Raw genomic sequence first — 17,352 nt, 5'->3', positions numbered from 1 at the left:
GTATTTGAGAATAAAAGTGTAAGACAGACTTGGACATTTGGTCAACAGACTCAGAAATATGAAACTGTGATGACGAAGTAATGTCAGAGATTCATGTGAAAAAGAAATTTTAGCTAATAAATCCACAAAGGAAAATTTGACGGATAATAAAAAAACAAAACAAAACAAAACAAAACAAAAAAAATTTTCTAGTACCTATATTAACGTTGCTCAAAATGTATTTTTTTTTTTACCTGAACATTAATCAAATAACCCTCAGAGTCAGCATGTAATTGTTTACAAGGACTCTGCGTGCAGAGTATCATCTAACAGCTTTTCTTAATTAGTGTGCACTTAGATGTGTAACAGGTGGTGAAGAGAGACTCACAGAGGAGAGGAATCAGGGAAAATCCTCTTCAGCGAGGTCGTCATGTGACTGACTATAGACTCCAGATCCTCAGCATGCAGGACACTAAAAGACAGAGCCTGCCGGTCTATATCCAACACAAACTGCAACACAAACAATATTTTAGATGTGATGATGACTGTTACCTTTAAGTCAGAAACACTTTATAGATTCAATCTCACAGTGATGTAGTGTTACTTCTTATTCTCTGTTTTAAAATGGCATCAAGTGATATACTCAGTGAAAACTGAAATATGATATAGAAAACCACTTCAATGACCATCATGAAGCACTTACCTCTGTGTTACTCTGAATGTTAATAGAGCAAATCTCCAGGTAGCTGAAAGTACACTCCACCTGCATACATGACATGGACATTTCTATAACATTTGATTGGAGGTTCCTTCACAAAACCATTCTTGCGTCTCATTAATGGGTCAAAAAACATCAAACCCATTAATTTCAAACAGTTTTTTTATTTTTTATTTTTTTTTATGTGTGTTGTTGGTTTGTGATTTACCTTTAGAGGTTGCTTGTTATTAACCAGGTGACCTCTCCACAGACCCAGCACCTGAACATGAAGAGAAACAGAACCCTGGTGATTAACTTTCTTTCACAGACCTACAGCTCCCCCTGCAGGTGAAATATTGCTGCTCATGTAGTGTTGACAGGATGCCTGGGTTATTTGGTGGTCAGCTGAATGGAGATTTGATCTAATGAGAGATCTGATGATGACAGGTTCAACATCTGGGACTCAAACCGACTTTCCTCTTCAAAAGAAAACACGTACAGTAAGGCAGAAACATGGTGGGTTTAAGTAACAAAATTATATGTACCAGGACATAAAGTGCTAACCCAACAGGAGGGATTAAGTGTGTATACGTATATTGTATTCCTTTTCATTCAGAGATAATATATATCCTTAAAATTAAAAAAAGGAAAAATGATCATAGTAGAATAAAGACCTGACAGACCAGGGGACATCTTGTCCATCACTCACCACAAACCTGTTGGCTGATCTCCCACATGGCTGACTGGAGCTCAGAACAACAGGTGTCACCAGACAGACTCTGTGAGGCTTCAGCAGCTCTGAGATCTGATCTGCTCACGGAAAAAAAGTGATATTGAAACACAAACACTGTGTTCTGGTAATTATTCTTAAAAATGACACTTCCTGTTTAAAGAGTTTAACTGTGTCTTTCAGGGGTCACCATGGGAAACTATCTCTTAAATGCAACTTCATTTACACTGTTGAGAGTCGCGATAGATGTTGCTTTCACCTTGAGCCAAGCAAAGTAAAAAAAAAAAATAAAGAGAAGGATAAAAATGTGGGGAACGCTTTACAGTGAAAAGTATTTGTCTGTGGACGTCCAGGTCAGCTGTAATCTCCATAAAACAACAGGTAAAACTTTTAACCTTCATATGGATGACATGTTAAACAGGGCTGAAGTAAAAGCTGAAATTTTAGATTCTGCACAAACATCCTTGGCACTGCTACATGTCACTGGTGGTGTGGTGTTTTAGAGCTACGCTCTTTCAAAACTTAAACTGCCACTGAATAACTAACGAGTAAATCTGAAGATGAGAACATCTTACCCCGCACGTTCTGAGAAACGGAGTCCATCCTGTCTGCTTCAGTGAAACGCTGCTATTGTCTAAAATCTGCACAGAGCCGGGCTGTGGTGATCTGCTGCTCCCCCAGAGAATCTCACGGCTCATAATTATCTAAAAGGAAAAATAATGTGACAGGAACATGGACCTATCTGTGCATACAAACAGAGTTAGAGGATCCATCCTGACATGTTTGTACAAATAAGAGCATTCACTGGTTTTCTCTGTAACAGATGCTCATCAGCCTTCATTTCCACTTGAGTATGAACACACACACACACACACACACACACACACACAGACACGCACTCACCTTTTCTTGCTTTAGTACACACATTCTCACTCTCAAACTTCGACATCCTGTTCCAAGCGGTGACTCACTTTTGTAGTGAACTTATAGAGCAGAGCAAGCTGACAGGAACCCTTTACCGCTTAACCACCCACAGTAAGAATCACCACAGTCAGGAAATCTGCACTTTGACACATAATAATGTCTACCGTTACAGATGTGTTAAGATATTATGATGCACAGGGGGATGTTAAGGCTCTAATGGTGGTGGAATATCAGGGGCCCTGACTTCTGCAGGGGTGACTTATCAAGAACTGTTTGTGAAAACATACAGAGATAGACAAAGCATTCATCAACCCTTTGAATGACCTCTAGTCATGTCTACTTTAAGTTCCACCACTGATGTAAACAAAGAAGTTATGAACTTATGTACTTTTAAAGGAGCTTAAACAGTGGGGATATCACTCTAAAAGTTTTACAGGTAGTTCGTCAAAATTCTCATTTAAATCATTTACTAAAGGAAAATTGAAATGCATCAAAGCCTCTTGATGTTTGCCTGCTTCTGATGAGGAAAATAGCCAATAATGGTACAGTACCATAGCCACTTGAAGGCAAGCCACAGGTTATGTACAAATGACGGCAAACATGAACATATGAGAGGATGAACCTTGAAGTTCAATATCTGATCTTAACGACAAACAGAAACTTAGTTTTCGGATGTAAACACTGCAATGCAGGGAAAGATGGTGTTAGCCTGTTTCACCCATTCCCATCACCAGAGGGCGTCGTTTCATCCAGTTAAAGTGACACATGCAGTATGATACAGTGTAACACTGTGTTCATGTTAACAGTATAATTCAGTATAAGACAGTATACATGTTTGCACAGGGGTCTGCAATGTTTTCTTTGAAAGGAGCATTTTTCTCAGCTTACCTCAGCTCACCTGGATTGAAGTCATTCCAGAGCCGCAAAATCTACTTTATCTTCACAATAAAGACAATAAAGCATATGAAATACTATACATAGTTATGATCTTGTGAATAATTATCTTTTTTTTTTTGATCGCACGTGATGTCTTAGTTTTTTTTTTTTTTTTTTTTTTTGAATCTTGGATAAAGTTGAAAACAATGTGAATTTTTTTTAATTAAATAAAATTGCAAAATGATTAAAAAAGCAAAATATTTGCAACAACTTCTAACAATTTTGAAATTCAATACATTTTTTAAAAATGTCAAAATTTTTGAATAATACTTGAATCTGAATTTGATAACATACGTTTTTGCTCAACTCTTAATTTTTCGTTCTCTGCTAATTTCTTGCCACACATAAAGCATGTATATTAAGCAGGCACATAGACAGTTTAATGAATCCATCCACACAGTAGCAAAATCTGAATTTTCCAACAGTTTTGTCTTTCTCTAGCTTAAATTATCTTACCAGGGCGATAAAACTTGAGGTTAACCACAGGTGCATGGAAAGTTGGTGGGGTGATGTTGTAGAAAGTGGAGTTCAGCGATGGCAGGCTTTACTGTAAGACTTAACACATATTTAGTTCAACAAAACGTCAAACATGATTTTATTTAGTGTTAATGTCTTGAATCATCAATACCCTCTGTAAGAATAGTAAAAAAAATTTACTTCAAAATTTTTCAAAAGCTACAAGGAGCCACTGCAAAGGAGCCAAAGAGCCACATTAGGCTCCAGAGTGAGCTGCAGGGTGCAGACCCCTGTGTTAACAGTGTAATACAGTGTGTGTTGAAGCATTAAGCATGCCAGCACCAGATGTGCTCTAAGTGTTATAAATAAGTTAAAATAACATATTTCTCAAAATTTTAACCCAAAACAACTGCAGCATGTTTTAAGAAAAATTACCAGAAATATTTCAATAATTAATTACAAGAGTCCTTTGACACTTGCTTCTTACCCATTTCATCCAGCTTCAGTGAGCAAGGCTTTTGTGCTCTAACCTGTAAAATCAAATGTTTTTTAGTTGCTTATACCTACAGTTAGAAAAAAAAACCAAACAGTTTGCGAACAACATTTGTGGGCTCATAAGGATGTTTTTATTTTCATCAGCTGTACAGTGTGTCACTTTCATGAAGGACAGGACAAATGTTCTCCTGATTTTAAAGCAGGGTCATGTCTCATACAATCTTTGAACTGTTCTCTCAAACCTTCTTGAAACAAACAAGTGAGATGCAAAAAAAGAAAGAAAAACTTTGCTGCAGTCAAACACCTGTCTTTAGTTTGCCCACAACAGCAGACTGATAACACATTTTCTTGTTTTACAGTTTGACAGATTTAAAATTTCTGAATCATTTGTGAAAAAAAGGGAAAATTTGATACAGAAACGTTCCTATTTAAGGCCTGTTTGGGATTCTTACAGCAAATCTGAGTCTCATTTTATTTGTAAGTTTAAATACAAAAAAGGAAAAAAAATGTTTTAAATAAAAGGAAAGAAAACATCATCATCAGGTCAAACTTTAGAGATTTTGATGGATTTTTGACCAAAATGTCCTCTAGAATGAATTTTTGCACTTGAACAGAGAAATTTCCTTTTTGTTTCTCTCAGAGCTGATCTTGATTATCAAATAAGATGTATTACACAGAGCAGAACACACACACCTGACATCCTTCAAATAAAAATTAAAAGCCAGTTCGAAAACGAGCATAATAGCTAAAACTTTCCTTCAGCAATCATTAAGGTAAAACTCTCCTCACACCTTTGGGGCACAAGCAAATCAAGCCAGACTGGGGCAGCCCCAGAGCAGGAAACTCCAAGAGGGCCTGATTTAAGACATATTAAACGGCATCAGAGCAGAGACACACACGGTGATGGCATCAGGAAGCAGCCTGGGTGATGCTGGAGGTTGAGATTGATGGTTGAGAGGGGCTTATGAGTGGGAATAAAGAACGTTGACTGAGAGAGTATCTGTTGTGGCACTGGGATGTTTAGCATAGACATGTAAACCTCATCATGTGTTTGATCCAACATGTCTTCAAACCAGGCATTAAAAACATTAAAAAGCTCACAAAAGTGAGAAGCGCAGTCTTTGATACTGCTGATTTCAAAGAGCTTTCAAGTGTTTTCCCCCACAGCCCACTGATTTTATCTATATCTTTTTTAAACAAATTTTGGGGTCCATAACAACTCATTTTTACAATAAAGAAAACAAAACTAGTGGGGAGGATTTGTTCAGACCTTAAACAAGCTGTCAAGACTGCGAAATGAATCCTCAGAGGGATGGTTTGGTAACGCTATGGATGAGCTGTGGCTGCAGTAAGAAGGTGAAGGTACAATGTTAAAGCTGTTTAAAGATAAAAGGATCTCACTCTAACGAAGCAGTCATTCTCTGTAGGGGCGATACTGTCAGAAAATGAATGTGAGCCTCATACTGACAAACATCAACTCTTTTAGTGGATATACTTTGATTTGTTTACAGTCCACCACAACCTGCTCCACGGCTCTCAGCTGAAGCCATCTGTTGAAGAATTTTGAAAGATTTTACACCCTGAAGTAAGTATGAACAGGGCCCAAGTTTCAAAATACCACATTAACCCTGTGGTTTAAACAGAAGGAATGTCAAAAATCAAAACTGTAGTTCAAAGATTTTATCTACTGAGGTGGATCTGCAAGGATTCCCTTATTGGCAGGGATTGATCAGTTTATGTGATGGAGAACGATCAACTGGCAGCAAGAACATCAGCTATCAGAGTCATACAGTATACTTCTGAACAGTGATTAATCGGAGAAAACAGGAAATATGACATCATTATAACCATCTTGGTGATGGGAAACGAAACGATCATTTAGTCTGAACAAGCTGCCTGACTTTGAGTCAGGACAAGGTTGTGTGTTTAACGATTAAAGTCAAAACTGACTCCAGTTAATCTGAGCACATCTACATGAGCCATACCGTAAAGAATCCTCCATGAAAAAAAAATAGTAAATTGTAACAATGTCCGTGTGTTAACAGGCAAGAAAACCAAGCAGGTCATATGACTGAGAGCAGGTACCATATACTACACCTCATTAGCATTTACTACATTTTCTATATATACACACATATGAAGGCTTCATGAGCAAAGTCAAGTAGTTGCAAGAAGAGCAAGCAGGAACTCAAAGTCAAACGTGAAGGTAGATATTATAGTGTCTCCTTCTGGCAGAGCAGAGAGGAGAGGAACATTAGCTGCAGAGTGTGTGGGCGGGGACTGACACAGGAAGTGGCTGTGGGTTGAAACAAGTAGCAAAATACACAATGATTCTTTTAGAAGACATTCAAACTGAAACAAGCGTTAAAGAGCAGAGGAAAATCTGTCATTAGCTCAGATGAGATTTGTCATTTATGAGGGAGAATACACAAGTGTGTGTCTGTGTGTGTCAGAGTGTTTAATGCATGTTGAAATGTATGGATGCAGAGTTGCTGTGTGGAAGTATTTACATGTGGCTTCCCTTCTTTGCGCATGGTTAGTTTTGCAGTAACTTGCTGCCATGTGGGGCATCAGGTGAAGGCCAAAGACTTGGAAATGTTGGTGTGTGTGTGTTTTCCGACTGGACTCAAAGTCTGACTGTGTGTCTGCGTGGCGTGTTCACCGGTCCATCATGCTAAGGATCATCTCTGGTGTCAGGTCGCCGTTGGCAGCAGTGGCTGCTGTTTCCTCATTCACAGCCAGCTCCACAGTCTCTACCGCCTCTCCATCAAGCCCCACCCCCTCCACGGTAAGAGACACGCCCTCCTCCAGCGTAGTGGCCGTGGAGGGGTCGCTGTCCTCCTTCTTCACTATGATATTCTCCACTGCTCCAGTGCTCTCGTCCTCCACCTGGATGATGGCAGCAGCTAAAAGACAAAAGAAAGACACTTTAGTGCTGAATAAGTCTTCAGTTGTTCTCAACAGAGACAGCTCATCTTGATTCAGACCTGTTTTAACACAATCTAAACACAATCCTGGTCCAGATCTGGTTCAATGAGTAACATATTCACAGTTTTCTTGTGATCAGTTTTTGAATGAGTTCAACAGTGCCTATGAAAGAAATCACAATCACAATCAAACGGTCTATGATAATAAAATGTTTTACTGGCAGCAGTCGTCTTGGCAGCCACTCTGACAGATTTGCTGGGTGTTGGAGGTTTTGGGGCGTTCTTCGGGGGTCTGCCTCGTTTTCTCTTCACTGGTGGCTCATCTGGAGCTGGCACTGGGATGGCAGCAGGGGCCTGGTCCAGTTCCATTTCTGCTTCCTCTTCTTCCTGTAGCAGTAAGGCTTCCTCCTCACCTTCCCCTTCCTCTTCGTCCTCTGGCTCAGCATGATCCTCATCTGAATGCCACACAGAACGACATGCATACTTATTGCTTCCTTTAAAGAAACTCCTTACACCCCCCCAAAGATGTTCTGAAACCCCTAACATCATTTCACTCAGTACACACCAAGTGTTTTTTTTCATGATCCAGTTAATTGTTCATGTAAAAATCCAGAGTTGTAATTCCATATTAGACCAAATAACTAAGTTTACAATGGCATACAAAAATCTGCATTCTCACCACTGTCTTCTCCATCTCTCCTGCTCCTCATCTTCCTCTTTCTTCCTCTCCTTCCTTTCTTTGGGGTTGTAGCTCCATTCTCAGTCTCCTCCATCTCCCCGTTGCAGTTCTCAGCGTGGCGAGCCATGGTGTTCTGCAGAAAAACAAAGTTGAATAATCTGTTTAATACTCTAATCATCCTGCTGTTAGAGATCACAGAGAACAAAAAGCGTCCTTACCCTGCGAGTGAACGTCTTACTACACTTGGGGCAGACGAAAGCAGTGGGGACGAAGTTGGGATCATGGTAGCGCTTGAAGTGCATATCAAGAAGCTGCTTCTGTCTGAAGGTTTTCTCACACTGGCTGCAGGCGTAGGGTTTTTCTCCTGTGTGCGTGCGACGATGCATCACCATGTGACGCTCCTAGACAGAAAAGCATGTTGTGCCACTTTAAAACCAAAGTCAGAACCATGGCTTTGAGACCCCTTGTAAACAAGATGATTCATCTCAAGGGGCTTCCTCATCATGAAATAAACATTTTTGTCTTTCCGATCACATCCTACAGATCCCACATTCAAATAAAAGCCCTCATATGTTACTGCTAGAGACCCACATGTACAGCAGAGAAATATTTGTGCATACTGACCTGGCGGCAGCAGTAGTCACACATGTCACATTTGAACCTTTTCTCATTCTTATGTGACTTCTGGTGCTGGATCAGAGCATAGCGCTCATGAAAAACTGCATCACAGTAACGACACTTCTTTCCAGTCTCTATAAATGAGTGCTGCTTTCGGAGATGGACACCTGCAGAACAGAGACGGACACGTCAGTTGAGCTCAGTCCCGAAGAAAAGCAAACTGACAGATCCATGAGAAGATATTGCTCTGTTTGAGTTACCCAGGTCACTCTTGCGTGCTATGACTGTGTCACAGTGAGGGCAATGAAATTTAGCCACGTTTTCTGTGTGTTTCTGCAGGATGTGCATCTTCATTGTTCCACTCTGGGTGAAGCGAGCGTGGCAGATGTAGCACTCGTAGGGTTTCTCCCCTGAAAAGAAAAATGAAACGTCCATTTAAATCTTACAATGCATCGTGTACCTGTGACATTTCTATGATTTAAAAAAGGTTCTAACAGGACACAGATTTTTCTTTCTGTGACTGAAATTTAAACACAAGTTTTTTGTGAACACAATCTGCTTTTTTCTGGCACATTTTCCTCTTCTGTAAATATTTTTTTTTTTAATGTAAACAAAGTATAAACATCAAGATGAGAACATACTTTGCCTAGTTGTACAATAACAGGAGTGGTTAGATCAGTCTATCTTCTGTCCAGCTCTCCAAATGTAAAAGAGCAGTTTCAGGGTTCAGGGTCACATGTACCTGAGTGTGTCCTCATGTGTCTCTTCAGCTTGTATGTGTCCCTGCTAGCGTAGCTGCAGAGGCTGCACTGGAATGGACGTTCACCCGTGTGGGAACGAATGTGACGCTTTAGTTTGCTCACCTGCACAAAATTCACAGAAACATACAGTCAAACTGAGAATTAGAAAAACGCTGCATCATTATTATTTAAAGATCAGTGAAGCTGTGGATTTTCTTCTATGGGAAAGGTGAAGATTTGGTTCAAGATCTGTGTGAACTTTTTAAATGTCCTACCTCCACACTCGCATAGTCACACATGGAGCATTTGAAAGGTTTCTCGTGTGTGTGTTTGTAGCGACGATGGCGAACCAGCTCTCCACTTGTCACAAAAGCCATGTCACAGTCTGTGCACTTGTGTGGGCGAGTTCCTTGAAGACAACAAACAAAAATAAAAATGAATGAACGCATGTCTTCTCATATTGTTCTGGTCTTGTTGTGAGCATGTATGTAAGTTTGTACCGGTGTGTGTGTTGAGATGGTTCCTCAGCAAGGTGACCGTCCTGAAGGCTCTTCCACACAGGTGGCACTTGTGAGGTCTCTCGTCTGTGTGGCTCTTCATGTGTCTGTCCAGGTTGGAGCGCCGAGGACACGTGTAGCTGCACAGCTCACACTGGAATGTCTTCTTCACTCCTGAAACACGATAAAGACACCGTCTCATATTTAATAACATCAACTGTCTCGGAAACAAAGATGTACAAACTGATCCAACACTTCACACACGCAAAGCAACAGTTCTCTTGTGTTTTTCTTTAATCATAACGTTCAGTGACTCACACTTTAACAGAACTTCTTCAATAATTAAATCTTAAGTCATTTCACATTACATCTTATCTCAAACATGTTCTTTACACAATGAACAAATACTTTTGCCTAATACAAGCACTCATGCTCATTCTTTCAGTATTACTTTGTGAGTAACGCATTAGGTTGGTTAGAGAAATCAGATACTCAAATGGAAGTCCTTTTTCGTTCCTGCTGTAAATATGCTCATTTTTGCTGGGGGAAAAAAAATGCTTTTTTTAAACTGCTGTGTAAGTGGCTCCTGATACTTCTTGAGCCTATCTCAGGCTGAAGCCAGATTAACTGCAGCTTTTACCACTTTCACATCAGCTTCTTTCCTTTAGGTTGGAGGTTGTCACTTTGACCTAATCAAGCTATCTCCCATATCTGATCAGACCAGAAGAAGGCAATCCAGGTCCAACCCCAGGAGCTTTTGAATACCAATGTGTTTCCATTCAAGCCAAAAGTCCAGCAAAGATGGCTGACTCACCTTTTTTCTTGATTTTGGTAGGTTTGGGTGGTTTCATGTTGCCCACCACTTTCTCAGCGTTGACCTCAGACAGGAGGCCCTCCTGCTGCTCCTCCTCAAAGTCGTACACACTGACATCCATGTCCTTATCTCCTTCAGCGTAGCGGAGTCTGCTCTTTTTACCCTAAAGATACAGTGAGTGATTAGACCTCATCACTGATACAGTTTCATCACAGAGACTGTTTCACATCCGTAGACAACAAAGAGCAACCTTTTTGATCTTTTTGACGGCTCCAGTTGGAGGCTGATAGTCTGGGTCTTTTGCCCAGGTTGGGTCTTCGTTTGGAGGCTGGATGGGCTCGTCCTCTCCTTCCAGCAGCTGACCGCCCACCTCCTCATCTTCCATCTCCACAGCATGGGCAACTCCTCCCTCCTCCTCCTGCTCTACAGTCTCCACCTCACCATTGGCACCAACCTTCACCACCTGCACAACAGGGTTTTCACTGATTAGTGAATATTGATCGTTACAGAAGAATTATAGAGTGCTCTCTGAAGTAGAAATTCACAAAGCTAAAATCAAAAATAAAATATTAATATTTAAGCTATTCATCCTCAAGTGACTAATAAGTGTACCTGAAAGCCTTCGGGCAGCGGCAGGGTGTGGCAGATGACTGGGTCTCCATCCTTTGGCATAGCAGTGGTATCTACAAAAGTGCCTTGCTGAAGAGCTTCAACTGTAGTGGCAGAAACAGGCACCTGAACCAGCTGGAGCTCTCCTAAACCCAGAGCTGCCTGTTCCTCCATGTTTACAACCTGAGCAGAAACAGAGGCTTTAAAGTCACCATGTTTTCAACTACAGGGTGTCACTGAGCCAGGCTTGGACCATGGGGTAAAAAGTATGAACCTGTAGTGTGATGATCTGTGTCTGGTCCACTGTTGTTACAGTTGCCTGGTGAGCAGCGCCAGCGACTCCGCCAACAACACCCACTGTAGCTGTTGATCCCCCCACGGTGGCGTCGATCACCTGAAAAGTAGCTTCACTTTAACATCCTGATCACCCTAAACACACCTGGCTGTAGCTGATTTGTTGGTTTTAATAAACAGAACTACTTCATTCTAGCTGCAAAGCCTGCACAGCACAACAAATGGGTCAGAGGGTCTGTGATGATGAATTACCTCTGTCTTCATTTGTAACAAGGTGGGATCCAGGGAGTCCATAACCATCATTTCAACCCCTGCTCCACCTTCAACACCAACACCCACCCCTGCTTCCATCAGCTGCTGCTGGGCCTGGATTCCATCTCCATGACCTGAACAAACAATGCAGAGAGTTAAAGATTTTGATACACATGCGTCTTCCTAAAATATACACCTAAATGCTACGTTTTCTTTTTTTTTTCTTCAAATCAAGTGAAGATAAAAACCTTGCTCGAGGACAACTCCAGCCTGTCCCTCCACCACACCCCCGGCCTCTGCAGCCTGCTGGAGGAGGTCAGCCACCATGGCATCCTGACTGTGAACAGCCTGGATGGAGGGAAAGTCTTTGGCAGGGACCTCCACCACCCCTACACCCTCTGTTGGCCCTCCGTCCATGCTGGGCAGGATCTGGAATGTGGTTAAGAAAAAATTTTATCACACAGTCACCATGATTAGCATCAGGCTTGTTCAGGGGCACACTGCATTTTTGTTGTGACGGAGCAGATTTAAACCAAATACTGACATCAAAACAAAAATCAGAAACAAATAAAAGATTAAGATTCAGACAGAAAAAAAGTTGGAGAAGCTCCTTCAGTGGAGTCTGTAGATGTTGGATGTTTGACACCTCCTGACTGCTGCACGCAACATTACAGTACTAAACTCTAAATCCCAAGAAATGACAAAGACACCTGCTCTGGTGTTGTTTCCTCTGGTCTGAGAGAACGACTGAGCTTTCATTACGCAGGTTTGATAAATATTAAATCAGAGCTCCAATAAACCTCCAAATAATGAGCAGAGTCTTATACCAGTATTTAATTAACCTGTATGTATTTTTCTGTTTTGCAAATAAAAACTAAAGTCAACTGATAAACAAACATAATCCATTAAAACATTTACAACTGCTAATTCAGTAGAAAAATAAATGTTTGCTTTCTGTCAAGAAGACCTTGAGTTCCATTTAAAAAATGGAGTCAGCACCACTGACCTTTTAAAGTCAGACAGATATATGTGCACTGATTAAAGCGAGTGTCTCTTGGGACTCCGAACATGTACAAAAAAAGCTAACAAGCTAAATTAATATAAAGTTAAGTCCCCAGTCCACTGCTGACTTTAACCTGAGACTCAAGTCACACAGACATGTCTGTAGTAGGGATGGAACGGTTTATGAAAAACCTGAACCGTTTGTTTTTCCTCACTCGGTCCGGAGCGTGTGCTCTGTTCGGTTTGTGATGTGTTTCTTTTTTCTACATTTTACGGCCCAGTTTGAAGCGAGTGTGTAGCTCTGATCATATGCACGTGCGACGCGAGGTGAAAGAGTACAGCAGAACAGTTGTGGGGAGGCGTGTGTGTTGTTTACATGACGAGCAGAGAAGACGGAGTCAGAGGGTGTACCTGTAGCACTGAGTTGTTCTGCTGTCTGGGAGCACTTTAGATTCAGTGTGAGCTCTGATAACGGCATGAAGAAAGTGGAGGATAAAACCATGATTGAGTGTTACCAACTATTAATGACTTTTCAGACCCTTCTGTTTTTTCTAATTCTTGCGACTTTTCTGGAGTTTGAAGTCTGACGAGATTTCCTCAATGAGCAGCATGTGCCATCGTGAGCCCCTCCCCTATCCAAAACACTAGCCACGTATACATGGACCCAAATATTCTGCTTGCATTCGGTTTATTTGCTCAAACGGAAAGAATTTAACCTTTGTATACACCTCATTCCGAAAGAAAAGCGCCAATCCGATTGGACATTTAATCTGTTTCACAGGGGTGGAATATTCCTTTCCCCAAACCGATTGAGGTATCATGTATCCACTCAGACGGAAAGTTGTCAGGGTGCGTTCTTTCAGCACATGCACAGATATGACGTAAGACGCAACTATAGACGTTCCTCAATTCTAAAAATGGCGGCGAGCAGTCAGCACTGGAGGAAAGTTTGTTTTTGGTCCAAACTTTGAAGAACTAAACATAATTTCAAGACTGGACTGACACTTGCAATAAGGAGTATTGCAACACTGTGATAAAAAAAAAAAACTGTTGTCCTTTGTCTTTGATAAATCATGTGATGTTTACGTTTTTCTGCGCATGCCCCATTGACTATTCTGTTTGATTATAGCGGCGCCTGTAGACCAGAGATTGGAATATTCCTTTCCATGTATACGATTGTTTTCGGAAAAGTCATTCAGAAAGATTCCATTCGGAAAGACGAAAAACTCCTCATGTAACCGTGGCTACTGAGACAGCCCTCATTCGCAGCAGGTAAAATCACGCAAGTGTGTGTCTCATTGTGGTCACTTCTGCTGATCCCCAGCCCAGATGAAGGAGGGTGGTTGATATTTAGACATAAAAAAACAAGAATGGACAGAAGAAAGTTAATTTGTAGTTCCAAACATATTTCTGATGTCGTGTTTTACCTGCTTTCTGTCTCTTCCACTACGAAGTCAATGACAATGGCATGCAAATGGATAATTATGCAAATGAGACCCTAGCATCATTTAGTGACTTATAGTGACTTCTGGGACAGCCAATAGTGACTTTCCTTCCTGAAGAGTTGGCATGTTGAAACTAGCAATGTTTCACTCAGCTTTAGTGATGTGTGAAATGGGAAACAGCCTTATTCTTTCAGGGTTTCATGATGATACATGAGATTATTGATAAAAAATAATATGTTAAAGGTGTTAAAAACAACAACAATGAACACCAAACTGAACCAAAAATTGTGACCACAAAACCGTGCTAAGAACCGAACTGTGGATTTTGTGAACCGTTCCATCCCTAGTCTGTAGCACATTCAAACAACCCGTTGTTTTACCACAGTTGCCACTTAACACTATGTTACCTGGAACAGTAAAGAGTAATCGACTCGTATCATGATTTCTGGAGCCTGGGGTGCAGTCTGGTTGTGATTGCTGCTGAAAACCCTGAGCTTTGCTGATTCAGATGTCTGCTACCTCACTGACCCTGCTGAGCTGAAGGGGGGAAGAGGGACAGGTTACGCTCTTCCATGTGCTGACACAAGAGCCGGGACAGCCTCATCTTTCTCCTAATGTCAAGTGTTGTGTTAAAGACTTGTCTGCTCACCTGAGGATTCAGGCTGTGACCTGACTTTCAACCTGGAGGAGGGGAGAGGGGGAGCAGAGGAGTGTTATGGGACCACTTTCACTCTTAAAGGCACGTCAGTGCTTCCCTTTCTATTCACCACTTTGTTTTAGTCGTATTGTACCAGCTTTCTAGGTGAGACAACGACAATCAATTGATCGCATTTCGTGAATTAAATCCTTGTATAACTTGCCATTTCTGGCCCAAACAGATGCATTTGTAATGTTGAGTGTGGGCAGTGTTCAAAGCTCAATAATGTAGTGATTAAATAATTACACTTAATTAGCTTGGGTCGGAACTAATGCAGTAAAATTGATCAAATATGAAAGACAAAAAAATATCAACATATTACTGACTATAAAGATGCAACACATGAGTCTTACATGCTAACAGGCCTAAGTAATGTTTAAATTAAAAGTAATTCCACATTTAAATGATAGTGTCTGTTCGTAACTTCATGAAAAGCGCTTATAGTTTGTCTCTTTTGTCCGATAAACATTACCTCTTTAAAAAGTGGAATCCTACAGCGGTGTCAAATTGATTTTTTAAGCAGAAAATGAAAATATTTTAAAACAACTCGTCGGTAATGAGATGCTTGACAGAATATCTTATTTTAAAGAATAGACTGGTGATTGTATATTACCTGCAATTCTTTCTGAGAACTCTTCAAATTCATTATGTACAGAATTAATATATATATATATGCTTTGCAAATGAAAACTTAAGACTCTTATTTATATTGGATGGTGCTTTTTTTAATTCAAATCAACATTAAGAACCAATGAGATTAACGGATTTTGTACCTCGCATTATGTATAAAAGTCTTTGAACATCACTCAACTCACTCAGAGATCTACTCTGGTCTTAACGATCTCAGTCTTTGATCATTGTCACTGAGAGTGACAGCTACGTGATTATTTCAGGTTCAGCATCAAACATTTGCCGGATTGCTGTCTTATGTTGATGTTGACAAACATGTAGGAGACAGGGAGGCTGTAATTAAGGCCTCAACATATTTGATTTACAATAAAATATCCTCGACTAAGTACTGATACAAAGCAACGAGACGGGCAGCTGTTGCCTCTCGCACAGCAGTTAGACAGCGGTATTTTTGTAGCTCTCCAAGCCGAATCGTAGAGGGAGCTCTCTGCTATAATATATATCTGTGGCTATGATGCTCTAGGTGGGCTTAGAATAAGAGACAAGCGGGCGAAGGGTGCAACAACACCTGCTTTTACTGACCACGGAGCGATGACAGACAAAAAGAAGACAAATGCGTTTCTCTTCGATTGAAGATGGCTGATTTTTGGATACCCCAAAGCGTGTATTTAGTATTGGTGAACCAGTGGCCACCGTGATTGTGGAGGATCGTTTTACTGCGAATGCTTCGACACTCACGTTTAGCATCGGCCTGGACGCGCAGAGTCGTCGCAAACGTTGCTACTGTAACTGAGTCAGACCTGGGGAAAGTACGTTTAAAAAACTGTGTGCAGCTAAATAAAGCACGACAACAAACGAGAGCGGTGGTTATCGTTCAGTTATTTTCAAGAGTAACGCGAAAGAGCGCAGTTGGGTGGGGAAGGGCCTTTCTGTCAAAGCAAGCACGGCTAGCGTTAAATGCTACCGTTAGCTGCTCCATCGGGGAAAGGTCTGACTTGGTGTTACACCGCGTGAGAAAATGAACGGTATTTTTTTTAACGTTTATCCAAATTATCTCATGTCATTTATTTAGCCGTAGTTATGTTATCGTATGTGACGGCCTGTCTGCTTTGTGACGTTGGCCTCGTATTTATGCACACAAGCTAGCGTTAGCAGTAAGTTAAACCCGCCAGTTTCCATGTCGTCAAGGCTGTAAAGACGGGAAACAAAGAAGCGAGAAAATGGACGCCTTGGCCTAAATTCCCCAACCAAATCATCGAAGTTTTGGTAACTCATTTTTGACGATATTTCCATGATTTGGCGTAAAACACAACGGACTGCGGATACATTTATGAAAACTTCGGTTTTTAAACGTATTTTGACGGGGTTTTCAATAACGATAGAGGGAGACAAACACTCTCCGACGAGTTGCCCGGACCCAGAGCCCCATCGTGACACCTAGAGGCCGATTAAAGATCCTGCAAACTCCCCCTTGTCAGAAAAGTAGTGATACTTTACCTCTTATTTGGTGTTTCTCCTCCCGTTTAACTTGGCCGAGAGCAGAGAGTCTGTACTATAAAGTTAACCTGGCTGGTAAAAATGCAGGCTTCTTCGCAGTTTGTTTTAATCCCTCTCCCGCTTTAGCAGAGTAGCCTCTGCCACAAAATGGCAGTTGGCAGCTCAGTGCGCCTGTGCGACCGCTGGGGGGTGGTGTCGAAGCTGCTGCACTCACCCTGATTGGCCAGGAGGGGCGCCCCGTTGGAATACAGTGAAGCCCATTTATCACAATGTTGGGAAGAGGACTGCTTTGTGGACCCTCGGAGATATGAATTTTATGGCAGAAAATAAACCCAAGACAACGTAGTCTATAGTTTAAGTGAGCACAATAATTTTAAATGTCTGAACTAGTGCTCAAGATACATTTTACCATATGATGTGATTTTTTTCTGTCA

At 41.1% G+C, this 17,352-nt stretch overlaps 2 protein-coding genes across 2 annotated transcripts in view; both read right to left on the bottom strand.

Annotated features, from left to right (window-relative positions):
• carmil2 (capping protein regulator and myosin 1 linker 2) overlaps positions 1 to 2,009 on the bottom strand; it is a 56,190-nt gene extending 54,181 nt beyond the window's left edge. Inside the window, exons 1-5 of the mRNA XM_074678149.1 lie at positions 1,982 to 2,009; positions 1,386 to 1,486; positions 906 to 956; positions 683 to 742; positions 368 to 489 (exon numbers count right to left, since the gene is read on the bottom strand). Coding sequence (XP_074534250.1) covers positions 368 to 489; positions 683 to 742; positions 906 to 956; positions 1,386 to 1,486; positions 1,982 to 2,009 — 362 coding nt within the window. The remainder of the gene's footprint in view (positions 1 to 367; positions 490 to 682; positions 743 to 905; positions 957 to 1,385; positions 1,487 to 1,981) is intronic.
• Positions 2,010 to 4,333: 2,324 nt separating this feature from the next.
• ctcf (CCCTC-binding factor (zinc finger protein)) lies at positions 4,334 to 17,082 on the bottom strand. Its single transcript, XM_074678022.1, has 16 exons — positions 16,919 to 17,082; positions 11,896 to 12,076; positions 11,648 to 11,781; positions 11,376 to 11,495; positions 11,105 to 11,284; positions 10,743 to 10,955; positions 10,493 to 10,655; positions 9,682 to 9,852; positions 9,457 to 9,590; positions 9,184 to 9,304; positions 8,702 to 8,851; positions 8,448 to 8,608; positions 8,042 to 8,224; positions 7,824 to 7,956; positions 7,363 to 7,599; positions 4,334 to 7,123 (listed from the first exon to the last, which is right to left on the bottom strand). Exons 2-16 carry the CDS (start codon positions 12,062 to 12,064, stop codon positions 6,876 to 6,878), a joined length of 2,517 nt encoding a protein of 838 aa, XP_074534123.1. The 5' UTR covers positions 12,065 to 12,076; positions 16,919 to 17,082; the 3' UTR covers positions 4,334 to 6,875.
• Between the last annotated feature and the right edge of the window lie 270 nt (positions 17,083 to 17,352).

The sequence above is a fragment of the Halichoeres trimaculatus genome, unplaced genomic scaffold (genome assembly GCF_033239565.1).
Source record: "Halichoeres trimaculatus isolate MK-OKI-2021-1 unplaced genomic scaffold, fHalTri1.1 fHalTri1_scaffold_10, whole genome shotgun sequence".
Classification (NCBI taxonomy): Eukaryota; Metazoa; Chordata; class Actinopteri; order Labriformes; family Labridae; genus Halichoeres; species Halichoeres trimaculatus.
This window is presented reverse-complemented; position numbering and strand designations above follow the sequence as displayed.

What these genes read in the sequence shown, in the direction of transcription:
- ctcf (XM_074678022.1), bottom strand. Translation starts at nt 12,064, where the DNA reads ATGGACGGAGGGCCAACAGAGGGTGTAGGGGTGGTGGAGGTCCCTGCC. An exon ending in CGCTGCCCGAAGGCTTTCAG is followed by an intron (nt 10,956 to 11,104) that starts GTACACTTATTA and finishes CCTGTTGTGCAG; the next exon opens with GTGGTGAAGGTTGGTGCCAA. An exon ending in GTGACTACTGCTGCCGCCAG is followed by an intron (nt 8,225 to 8,447) that starts GTCAGTATGCAC and finishes TTTTCTGTCTAG; the next exon opens with GAGCGTCACATGGTGATGCA.